The 12689-nt window shown below is 41.5% G+C and overlaps 1 protein-coding gene across 1 annotated transcript in view; it reads left to right on the forward strand.

Moving 5' to 3' along the window:
• Nucleotides 1-12689, forward strand: part of PKHD1 (PKHD1 ciliary IPT domain containing fibrocystin/polyductin) — a 484394-nt gene that overhangs the window by 20164 nt on the left and 451541 nt on the right. Inside the window, 8 exon segments of the mRNA XM_017849608.1 lie at nucleotides 1878-1979; nucleotides 2876-2971; nucleotides 5235-5376; nucleotides 7845-7959; nucleotides 9249-9527; nucleotides 10866-10955; nucleotides 11056-11146; nucleotides 12115-12257. Of these exon segments, the coding sequence (XP_017705097.1) occupies nucleotides 1878-1979; nucleotides 2876-2971; nucleotides 5235-5376; nucleotides 7845-7959; nucleotides 9249-9527; nucleotides 10866-10955; nucleotides 11056-11146; nucleotides 12115-12257 (1058 nt within the window).

Genomic DNA, 12689 nt, shown 5'->3' on the forward strand with positions numbered 1-12689 from the left:
TTCTCTACATCAAGCATATGTCTGATGCATGGTTCCCACCTACTCACCATCCTCTGATGGCTTGCTATCCCCTACTGGAAATGGGCCAAACTTCTGACGTCCTCCTTGTCTGTTTCTCCAGCTCTCTCTCTCTCTCTCTCTCTCTCTCTCTCTCTCTCTCTCTCTCTCTCTCTCTCTCTTACTCCAGCAACACTTGCAGGCACTGTGCAATTTCTTCCCTCCACACTCAGGCTATCTTTCGTTTTAAATGCCCTCTCCTTCTCCTCTTTGCTAGGCCACTTCTAGTTCATCCTTTAAGACTCAGATTAGCGTCATCTCTAAACATTTTCTTCTACACCTCAATACTCCCATCCTACTCCTAAACTTCTCATTCTTTCACATACTCTCTCATTTCTCCAACCCAAGGTATTAAATGATAGTTTTGCACACCTGGTTTACGATGCTGATCTTCTTGAGGACAAGAACTATTTCGTATTCATCTTTATATCCCTAGTATACCATATAATAGGTGCTCTGTGAATGTTGAAAAAGTTATCAAATATCTACAACTATGTTAAAAGTTTAAGAACTTTATAAATTGTTTTGTCTTTGATCTGTGTAATTTTGAATGCATGACAAAAGAATGTGTTAATCTCTACATAAAGTTAATACAAAATTCCAGTGCTAGTGTAAAAAAATGAAATTTTAAAATAGTAAGTTAAAAGCAGGGGGTTATTATGATTAGCAGTGAATTTTGGTATCTGACTGTAAGGGATCAATCTTTGCCTCCATATGTCTCCTCTGCTTTGTCACATGGGAAAAAGCATTATAAAATAACCTCCTAAAATGTCTATTTTTCAGTGGTAACCATTCATCATTAGCCTTTGTACCTTCAGTTTACACAAAATGTAACTCCTCTTTTCTCTGGAGGGAATGAATCTTAGAAATGTCAAAGCTTGATAATGGAGAGGAAAGAATGAGATAAAGCTAAATTCTGGGGACTATGTGTCATATTACTGCAGGCAATTTCTTTTTTTTTCTTTTTTCTTTTATTTTTTCTTGAGACAGGCTCTCGCTCTGTCACTCAGGCTGGAGTGCAGTGGCGCCATCTCAGCTCAGTGCAACCTTCGTCTCCTGGGTTCAAGCAATTCTCCTGTCTCAGCCTCCCAAGTAGCTGGGATTACAGGTGCACACCACGACACCCGGCTAATTTTTGTATTTTTAGTAGAGATGGGGTTTCACCATATCGGTCAGGTTGGTCTCGAACTCCTGACCTCTGTTGATCCACCTGCCACCCGCTTCAGCCTCCCAAACTTCTGGGATTACAGGCCTGAGTCACCACACCTGGCCACCGTAGGCAGTTTTAAACAATCAGGAGCAGCATGAAAGAACTGGGTATGAGGTGTGAGGTGCATGTGGGGAAGGAGCATTCAGTATGGGGAAGAATGGGAGGGTCCTAAAGACAGTGAAATTCATTCTCCTGCTTAGAGCGAACTACAGATTCATGTGGGTGAACTGAAGCCTTTCCCAGTGTACTCAAAGTTGATTCCTCCTTGTGCTGTAACTTATTGTTCCCTGACTTGTCAATATTGTCCTTGAGGTCAGGAGACAGATTTTCTGAGAAAACATTGTGGTACCTAGCGGCTTTTGCTGATACCATGAATGACTCCACATTTCCCCTTCCAATTTGAAAATATTGATCCTGGATAATATATACTTCTGATCTTTTTCTTATTATGTGCATTTTTAAACAGTTACTACTAGAAAAAATTTCAATTGTTGCTGAACTTAGAAAGTTAAAGTAAGAAATAAATTATTAATGTATCCTATTATTATTATCTGGGTCATATTCTGATCTATATTTGGAAGCTTACTTTTTTTTTTTTAAACTCTTGCAGAAATATTATCTGTGTTTCCAGAAACTGGGAGCCTTGGGGGAAGAACGGACATCACAATTACAGGAGACTTCTTTGACAATTCTGCCCAGGTTACCATTGCAGGTAACTATGTTGAAATGGCTGAAAATAGTTCATAATTTTAGATGCCCTAGGAGACTATATGTATGGCATGAAGGATACAGGAGGAAGCAAGCTTTGCCCCTTCTGACTTATCATGTTTGATAAGTCATGTGTTTGGTTGAGAACAGGTAGGATTTCAATCCTGCAGTACATGGGTCAGAGGAACAGAATGTCTTGCAGACACACTCACAATGCACAGGCAATTCCCTCAGGTGCCCCATCTTGTGAGTGAAGAGAAAGAAAGAAATACAGCTGCTTCTTAGCAAAGGTTTACTCCTACTAAAAACAGCCCCTCTCTTCGCTCTCCCTTGTTAACTATCTTGATATAGACAAGCAGGAGTGGGTGGGCATTTGCTATACAGATTATTCCGGAAATCACCCGCACCCCAAACTTGGCAAACCCTTCTGTGGACCTATCTAGAGCCTTTTGCTCTGCCAGGTCCTGTAGTAGGTGGGATGCTTCTGTAGTCGCTGACACCAAGGGTGTCCCCACACTGTCATGTCACACTTATCTCCCATGCTCAGCCAAGTGGTTCAGTACATCCTCAACGAAGAGCACTTCATTGCATGGCTTTCCTTCTGAATACCTCAAGCTGCCCTATGCTCTGCTGCTCTGCAATCTCTCTTTTCTCCTTCAATTGGGGTGACAACTTTTGCTATTCCATCTACACCCAGCCCTTTGCCTTAGAATAGGAGCCTGTCTACTTCAGTCTGGTCTTGCCATCACATCTCCCCACTGCCTCTCTCTCTCTCTCTGTATGTGTGTGTGTGTGTGTATATATGCAATTCTATATACACACACATATACATGTATATGTGTATGTATACCTATACACACATATACACACACATACATAAATTTCTTTAATTCCCTTTAGGCATTCCATGTGATATTAGACACGTGTCTCCCAAGAAGATTGAGTGCACCACTCGGGCTCCAGGTAAAGATGCAAGGCTCACCACCCCTCAGCCAGGTAAGGAAGCCACCAGGGCTGTTCAATAAACTCTATATATCTTTAATCGTGAGGGGCTGATGAGTAGAAATAAAAGGGTTTGAATTCTGTCTCATCTATTTGACCGGCTAACTCAGTGAGCCCTGGGTCCACGATACCATTGTCAAGGCTCTCCTTTCAGGAAGGCTCTTAGTTTTATTCAGGTGCTTAGTGACACTGCACTTCTAGCCCCAGCCAGCTGTATGGCCAGTGGCGTCCAGAAGAGACCATGGTCTAGAAAGCATAACTGCCCTCAAGATATTGTTATAGCTACTGGAGGAAACCCCCAAACTGCCCGCCTTCATTCAATGGGTCAGTTGCGTGTCCACTGGCTAAGAAGATAGGAGCATTAGAGTGTGCTCGGCTATGCTCAAAACAACAGCATTAGACAAGGCCAGAGAGTGGGGCACAATGGGATGTATTTAAATACGAATTTTTCTCCTCTGTGGGCATCTGTCTGCTGCTTTGAGAAACAGGGATGTATTGTGATGTTGCCACCAGGTTATGCCTGAAGTGGGCAGAAATGGAGGAGACAAGGCAGCTTCCAGCTGTCCTTCTCTGTTTAAAGTGTCCACCCCACAGCAGCAAATTGAGAGCACAATACTGGAACGCTTTTCTGCTGAGCATTAGAACTGAAGACTCAAGTGTAGTCAGGGATGAAGGGCAGTTGGTGTGTTACCCAGCTCAGAACCACAGGCTGACTTAATGGTTAAACTCCAGGCAGCAAGAGTCAACTCTAGAGGCACAGTACCTACAAGGAAAGTTGCCCAGCAGGGGAAAAAAACCTTTCTAAAGAAAGGGCATTCAGGTATGAAAATGCATGCAAAGTTTTGACTTGAGAATTCTCCAGCTCCCAGATCTACAGTTTTTACTCAGTGAACGCTCCCATCCAAGGAAACAAAACTACTGAAACAAGTAATCGAGATAATGTGTGTTTCCTGTCAGGAAATAGAGAGTCTGCTCCCTTTTTGAGTATTTCCTGCTTTAGCTACTTGGGTAGTGGTAGGATAATTTCCTGAATGCAGCTGGTTTTGACAGTTAGTGATGTCCTTTATGAAGGGCTTTTGAAGTTTCTTCCACAGAAGCTGGGCAAATTACTACGGGAACCAGTTGTTTTCAACCAGGGGCAATGTTGCCCCTCAGGGGACACGTAGCAATGTGTGGAAACGTGTTTGGCTGTTAGACCGGAGGTGGTGGTGGTGGTGATGATATCTAGTGGACAGAGGCCAGGAAGGCTGCTAGACATTCTGCAATGCATAGGACACGCCCTCACAACAGTTACCCAGCCTAAAATATCAATAGTGCTGAGGTTGAGAAATCCTGGTTTAAAGTAATATTTTCAAAATATGCTCTTACTTTTCTGTTTATTCCTTATCCACGTCTCCCTTTTAGGAGTTATTGAGGAACAACAGTATTAGTTTAAAATAATAATTACCATAATTACCTTTATTGAGCACTTACCGTATTCCAGGCTCTTGGAGTATATATTTTCCCTTAGTCCTAGTGTATTATTGCTATTTTATTATTGGTCCCATTTTGATGCATGAGAAAAATGAAGATACAAGGACATCAAGGAATTTGCTCAAAGCTACACTTCTGCTGTGATTCCAGAGTTTTGCCCTTAGCTCAAGTTAGTATTCAATATTGATTGTACCTGTGCCTTTGGCCTTGGAGTTTGCTTAATACAAAATATAAATTAATACGATATCATTTAAAATGTCACATAATAGCAGCATGACACATATTTGGCTCTGTGTGCAGGTCCACAAATTGAGGCCATGACACTTGAGAAACTTAAGGATTGCCAATGTTATGGGAAAAAAAGGACTTTAGAGAATTGAATTTCCCTGCTGAACTGGGCCTTAAAAGATACTGAAGCCCACTTCCGGCTTTGGGAAGCACAAAAGCAAGCCACGTCACAAGCACGCAATCACACTGTCCTCCTTTTATTCAGCCTCAGCTTCTGTTTGCTCATTCACATTTTCTCCAGGACTTGGTTCTCTTCTCTAGGCACTCTTGCTAAAAAGGCTAACTCCTACCCCAGGGAATGTTTACTGCTTTCCAGAACATTTGTATTTCATATTAACTACAGAACCTTTCATATAACTACTCTGTCTGGCTCTAGGTTGACTCACCTGTACAGGTAGCATCTGGGTCATCTTTCACCTTGTAATTTGAAATAAAGTAGTTCCCCAATTTGGGAAGGTGTGCCCTGTAATGTTTATGATGTCTACATGTCTTACAGGCAATCGAGGGCTTCTTTTTGAAGTTGGAGATGCTGTTGAGGGATTGGAACTGACTGAAGCCACCCCAGGGTACAGGTGGCAGATTGTCCCTAATGCCAGTTCTCCATTTGGGTTTTGGTCAAAGGAAGGACAACCTTTCAGGTATGTTGTAGGAAAAGTGGGAGTCCACATCAAAAGCATCTTTACTAACATAGGTGAGGCTAGGAGACAGATAAGGAAGGCATCGAGATTTCCAGGAATTTATAACACCAGCCAATTCAACAACAACAGAGTTTGACCGTATTCTCAGTGTTGGTCATGCTAGTGCAGGGACAAATTTTGATCAATATGTAAAATTTGTATTTTCCACAACTTAGTTTACAATCTGTTTTGAAGATGGAATCATCAACTAGAATACTGAGCTGAGCTAGGAGACTTGAAAAACAGCAGGGTAAAACATGCTTTAGGTACATGGTTAAGAGGTAAAACTGACATCTGGTTGACGCCAAAGAAAGATCCAAGAATATGCCCTTTGGGTACATAAGGGAGCAAAGTCTACGCAGCATACTATAGGAACAACATTCCAGTGCTGAAGGTCAACCCAATGGCCCTTGTAGAGCAGGGGAAACTCTTGTGGGTTCTGTGAGACATTGTTTTCAGTAGTAGTAATGGCATCATGACTATAATATTCCGTTTAATAGTGTGTAATTCCTTCAGTCATTTTAGTCCCTTCAAGGATGTAGCCAAAATTTCCAGTATTCTAAAGTAAGCTTAAAAATATAAAAGCTTGAAAATTGCCTAGACATACTGTTTCGTTAGTGTGTTCTCAGTGTATATGTTGAAGGGTGGATCCTTTACTGAATGATGGCTCTCTTTTCCCTTTGAAATCCTTCTTAGAGAGGATGGCTGTGACTCCTGAGTGTGAATTTCAGCCAGTCTGTGACCTCCTCCAAATATTTTACCATTTTATTAGGTTGGTGCAAAAGTAATTGCAGTTTTACTATTGAAAGTAATGGCAAACACTGCAATTATTTTTGTACCAATCTAATAGATTTCAACTCAATTTGAAATGAAAAGCTTAGAGAATTTTTAGGCATTGAATAAGCCAAGTAGGGTTGTTAATCTGTGAGCAGTGTCTCCTGAAGCCTTGCTTACTAGGTACTTAACCAAGAGTTTATGGTTTTAAAGTGGCAGTTAAGGCTGGATGCTATGGCTTGAGTCTTTAATCCCATCCACTTGGGAGGCTGAGGCAGGAGGATTGCTGGAGTCTAGGAGTTTGAGACTAGGCCCTGTCTCTAAAAAGTAAAAAATAAAAAATTAGCCAGGTGTGGTGGTGTGCATCTGTAGTCCTAGCTACTTGAGAGGCTGAAGTGGAGAATTGTTTGAGCTCAGGAGTCAGGGGCTGCAGTGAGCCATGATCACACCACTGCACTCCAGCGTGGGCAACAGAGTGAGACTCCGTCCTTAAACAAAGAAACAAATAAACAAAAATGTGGCAGTTAATTTGTGGTCCATTGTAGCACCGAATAATTCACCTTTATCATAGTTTTTAATGACCATTTAATAATGTTCAAAGGAAAATCTTTCAGCTACATTTGGTGTATTTGGGAGTGTGAAGGAGTGAGTCAGCCTACCCCAAAAGGCAAAAGAACATTTTGACTTCTACAGTAGGTCTTGTGGGGTATGTCCCTTTAACTGCCATTTTGAGGAACCACAAGTCAGGTAGTAACTAATTCTCCATTCCCTCTCTCATTAATCTCTTTAAAATCTAAAATTTTAAATTAAAAATTAGAATATTTATTTATTTATTGGCAAGTTTATGTAATTATACTGATGGATCTTTAAAATACTTATTTTGAAGCTGTTTTAGGTATAAAATTCTCTCAAAAATAAAGATAATGTATATACATTAAAGCAAAATTTAAAAGCATCTTTATATTGGTCATCTGAAGATTTAAGAAAATAGTATCATTAGAAAATATTCTTGGTATTTATTTGGGCAGTCTAGTTCCTTAACTATGTCTGCCTATAATATTAGATTGCTGGAATTTAAATATTAAAAATATGATCTTTTAAAAAAGGTTTTATGAAATTGCCTGTAATCTTCTTCAAAGCTGCCTTTGATGGGTTTTAATTTGAAATTCTTGACATTTTGAATTGACTCTTATCTGTGGATCATAATATTTTTAATTAGAAAAATACTCTTTGCAGGTGTTGCGGTTGCTGGTAAGCTCGAGCAAACTCTGATAAGCAATCTGTCTTCACTTATAATAATAAGAATCATATTTACTATAGATTGAGCTTCTACCATGATCCAGGGCCTGCAGTAGCTGTGTTAGGTGGTTTTATCAGCTAAGTCTCCATATAGCTGTGTGCTGTGGCTACAACTTTCCCAAACATGACACAACAGCAAGGGGATTTGTGTCCAGTGTAGAGACGTATTGGGCTCTTGAGACTAGGCAGGTACTATTTCTTTTTCTAGAATATTCTGGACAATCATGTGGCATAAGAATCAGGTTGTTCTTCTTCATTACCATAAAAGAAGACAAAGTACAAGGGCAGCTATTTGTTGGTTCAGTGATTCAGGCCTTGGTTACTCTTGCTTGACTCTATGTTCTTCCGCTTTACAGAGCACGGCTCAGCGGGTTCTTTGTGGCTCCAGAGACAAATAATTACACTTTCTGGATTCAGGCAGACAGCCAAGCTTCCTTGCATTTCAGTTGGTCAGAGGAACCAAGGACCAAGGTATTCAGTGTCTTCTTATTTTCCTTTTCTCTGTTGGCAGTCCTATACCCATGCAGAAAGAAAGAATCAAAGTTAAGGCTCTCTGTTTTACAGATAGTTTTAACATGCCATTGGATGATCAGGAACTTTAATTGTTGAAAAAGAACTTGGTTGAATGTGAACCTACTATTTATTGAGCACTCACTATAAGCCAAATGTTATGCTACATCTTTTATAGAATTGTCTCTAGTTTTCACTGCATCTCTGCAAAATGTATGTATATATGCATATATATTATGTATGTGTTTGTGTGTATATAAACATATATATCTAAAGACATGTGTATGTATCTTTTCCACATGAAGAAATTGAGGCTTAAAAAGATTGTGTGGGCCAGGTGTGGTGGCTCATGCCTGTAATCCTAGTGCTTTGGGAGGCTGAGGCAGGCAGATCACTTGAGCCCAGGAGTTTGAGACCAGCCTGGGCAACATGATAAAACCCTGTCTCTATTAAAAACACAAAAATTAGCCAGGCATGGTGGTGCATCCCTGTAGTCCCAACTACTTGAGGGGCTGAGGCAGGAGGATCACCTGAGCCTTGGGCAGTCGTGGCTGCCATTGCACTCCAGTCTGGGCAACAGAGTGAGACCTTGTCTCAAAAAAAAAAAAAAAAGAAGAAAGAAAAAAAGAAAGATTGTGTGCCCAACCCACTTGGATAGCGAAAAAGCACATTCAGGATTCAACCCCAAATTTACCTGACTCCAAAACTTGTGCCTTTTCCACTAATTTTGGGTGGCCATGTAGGCAGCTATATGTAGGAATTCCCCATCAACATTGAAAGATAAGATGCCTTTAATAGCAGCCAAAATGCAGTTATGCCATTGACAAAGAATCACAATATTTTCCTCAAATTATTACTATGTTTCTCTGAAATTGGTTTGCTAGTTGGTTGGAGAAATGTCATAGATTTTGATGTGATCAAGTCATTCCAGGTCTCTGAAGGGCTTAATACTACCTTCTCCATAGTGTCATGTAATCCTAGGGTTTAGGTTGGTTTTTCCTTCTCTGAACATGGCCCATCTCGTCTCATTTGAATACTACTCAATTGAAAGAGATGATAGATAGACAGGTAGATAGATAGAGAGCTGGAGAAGTGTAAATAACCACAGGGCTGAGGTAACTGGGTTAATATGTTAAAAGGCAGATCAGTTCAAAACTCTCTTGTTAGTAGCAGTTCAGACACTTAGTGTTTGAGAAAGAGATGCCTGGAAGCTTCATAGTGTTGATCATGATATGCTTATTTGGGCACAGGTGAAAGTGGCCTCCATCAGCGTTGGCACTGCTGACTGGTTTGACTCCTGGGAGCAGAATACAGATGAAAGGACCTGGCAGCAGAAGACTCCCAAGTTGGAGCTGTTGGGTGGAGCCAAGTACTACCTGGAAGCAGAGCATCATGGGATAGCCCCAAGCAGGGGGATGAGGATTGGTGTCCAGATTCACAACACCTGGCTGAATCCTGATGTGGTCACTACTTACCTCCGGGAGAAGCACCAGATCCGAGCCCGAGCCCAGAGACTTCCAGAAGTACAGGTCTGTGTGTCTTCCCAGTAGCATGGAGCTGAACTCTGGAAGGAATAAAGTCCCGCATAGCCGGTGGACTGGGAGCCTGGGGACCTGAGGGGTCATTATAACCTTGCTGTCAAAGAAGTAGGATATCTGTCTAACAGCATTGTGAAGATGTTTACAAAAATGTGATGTCTTATTCCTGAGATTATCTTACTCATTGAGTTAGTTTTAGGAATTTAAGTTCCAAGTAAGTCTTCTTTTAGAAACTTATTTCCCAGAAAAGAGACAAGGTCCTCTAAACACACCTCTGACATGTGTGCATGCATGCGTATGAGCATATACACATTAAATTCCATAATTTTTGATTGATTCAGGCTGTATTTCCCTATAGGCTGGATTTTCTAAGTCTTCTTTGAAAAGGTCAAGTCCTTTGGGTCTCTCAGCTGTGCCCCATGTTTTCATTGAACAGTTTTATGTATTATAGTTTTTGTTGTTCACTTTTTGGTGTACAAAGACAAATCAATATGAACTCTGCCTTCTAAAGCTTACAGTCTAATAGTAAAACATGTGCACAAATAACCATAGAACAAAGTAGAAAGTAACAAGTGATTTAAGAGATTAAAAGCTGGCCGGGTATGGTGGCTCATGCCTGTAATCCCAGCACTTTGGGAGGCCAAGGCGGGCTGATCACAAGGTCAAGAGATTGATACTGTCCTGGCCAACATGATGAAACCCCTTCTCTACTAAAAATACAAAATTTGGCTGGGTGTGGTGGCACGTGCCTGTAATGGCAACTACTTGGGAGGCTGAGGCAGGAGAATTGCTTGAACCAGGGAGTCAGAGGTTGCAGTGAGCCGAGATCACGCCAAAGCATTCCCACCTGGTGACAGAGTGAGACTGTTTAAAAAAAAAAAAGAAAAAAAAAAAGCTGCATAGAACTTACTCCATAGCAAAAGTATAATGTGCCCTATACAGAATGTGTTGGAAGCAAAGCAGAGACTGCATAAGCCTCCAAGAGAGGGTGCACGCCACGGGGCTGCTTCTGCCTGCCCGGCTACCCTTGGAAGAAAGCAGTTGGTGAGAGGGGCTGAAAGTGCAGCATTCAGTGGCAACTGTTACATCTCATAATCTCTATCAAGGGGCACAGATAAATAGGGAGAGTGACACTTATATTATTCTAATAAAAGTTCTCATTAGGCAATGATGCTGTGTTCTCCAGAGATTTCTGAATGGTAGGGCATCGAAAAGTTACAATTATAATAAGAAGGAAATAAGCTGAGGAGGAAATGTCCTGTGTTCTTAGATTGTCTCTCTGGCTTAATTAGCACCATCATTTAGTCTTGTCTCTTTTGACTTTTTTAGGTGCTGAATGTGTCAGGCAGAGGAAACTTCTTCCTTACTTGGGACAATGTCTCTAGTCAGCCAATTCCTGCAAATGCCACAGCCCATCTGGTGGGAGACTTCTTTAAAAAATGAGAGATGGGGGTGGGAGAACTGGGGGTGGTCTTTATGCTCATGATATAAATTCGTGGCATTTTTTCCTTTGTAATAGATTCAAACAACCATTGAGGAGTTACTTGCAGTAAAATGCAAACTGGAACCCCTTTGGGCTAACATCCTTCTTCGGCTTGGATTTGAACGAGGTGCTGTCCCTGGCTTCACACATTCTGTCTTTTTCATCACGGTCTTTTTTCTTTCTATAAAATGAGGACAATCCCCATTTCCTCTCCAAGGTGATAACAGAGTAAAAAAAATATGCAATCTGGATTTGGACACTGAGTGGCTGAGGGACTGGCACTGTGCTTGGGAGGGTGATGCTCAGTGTGGGTGTCAATAGAAAGGAAAGGCATTCCTCCTGGGCTGTGAGGTAGAGTGTAGCACCCTCCTATACGCCCCATGCCACATGCTGGGAAAAGGTCAAAGACATAGGTGAGAAACAGAAACATGCAAACCTAGCCAAAACCATACTAATCTTCAAATTACATCTAAAGGAATTACTAATTAAGAAAGTGGTCTTAAGAAATTCTTAAAATGTGAGGGTATGTTTTTAAAACTACTACTAAGGTGAACTAAATTCTAGTTATTTTTGAACACCTCTTCCATCTTGATATTCCTTGTCTTTTTGCTTCTCAATAGTTTTTCATATCCTGCTACACAGAGAAAATGCTAAAGGATTTTCAAGGCTCCAGGGAACACAGAATGCGTTTCTTATCGCTGGAGCCTTCAAGCCAGGGGTGCTGACCACTCATGCTGTGGTCCGCTTTCCCAGGGCTGAGGGGCCCATATCATGGTGAACAGGACAGCCCCTACAACAAAGAATTATCCAGCCCCTAAAATAGTAATAGTGCCGAGGCTGGAAACTCCTGTTCTAAAGTCTTCTTGTGCCAACAATTTTGCCCCTAACTGAGTTAGAAACCAAGGATGCTGGGGAGTTAGAGTTGAGGAATTGAGTCTCAGAGAGGTTGAGTTACTCAACGTTGCATGGGTAATTGGGTTAGAACAGGGGTTTTCTTAAGTGAGATACTCTAAAATCCTCATGCACACATGTTGGGAAGCTCTGTCTTGTTTAACATCTATGCTTGTCTTTCTATTTTATCTGAACTGCATCCAGGCCTAGAAGTTTCCAACTCTGATGGGGACCTCACCAGTGGTACGGAACCCTTCTGCGGCAGGTTCAGCCTCCATCAGCCTCGACACCTTGTCGTAACTCCCCCGGCTGCCCAGAAGGGCTATCGGCTAGATCAGTATACACATGTGAGTAGCAGCCCTTGTGCTTCCGGGTCAGGTGGGTAGGGATTGGTACTGGTCTGTGGATTCCAGACTGAAAACTCAGAAGCACAAAGGAGTGATTGCTGTGATCTGCCCAAGGTGTTTCAGGCTGAGGTTCTAGGTCTCTCGACTGCTGTTTCAGGTATGAACAGACACCACTGGCCCCCACTTGTGTGTTGTTACCTGGAAATGCCTTTGTATTAGCTGTGAGACCCTGAAAGGTTTTATTCGCTATAATATTTTCTTTGATCTCTAAGAGTGCAGATCGTGTCGTTGGACAATCTGGTTTTAAATCCTGATTCCACACCCAATGTGCCTTCCATATCTATCTTAAGTACAGTTTGCCTTCATTTACTCATCTGTAAAATGGACAGTAATGTGGTCTATCTCTCAGGACTGTGGTATAGATTAAATGAG

The sequence above is a fragment of the Rhinopithecus bieti genome, unplaced genomic scaffold, assembly GCF_001698545.2.
Source record: "Rhinopithecus bieti isolate Rb0 unplaced genomic scaffold, ASM169854v2 scaffold_31531, whole genome shotgun sequence".
In the NCBI taxonomy this organism is placed as follows: domain Eukaryota; kingdom Metazoa; phylum Chordata; class Mammalia; order Primates; family Cercopithecidae; genus Rhinopithecus; species Rhinopithecus bieti.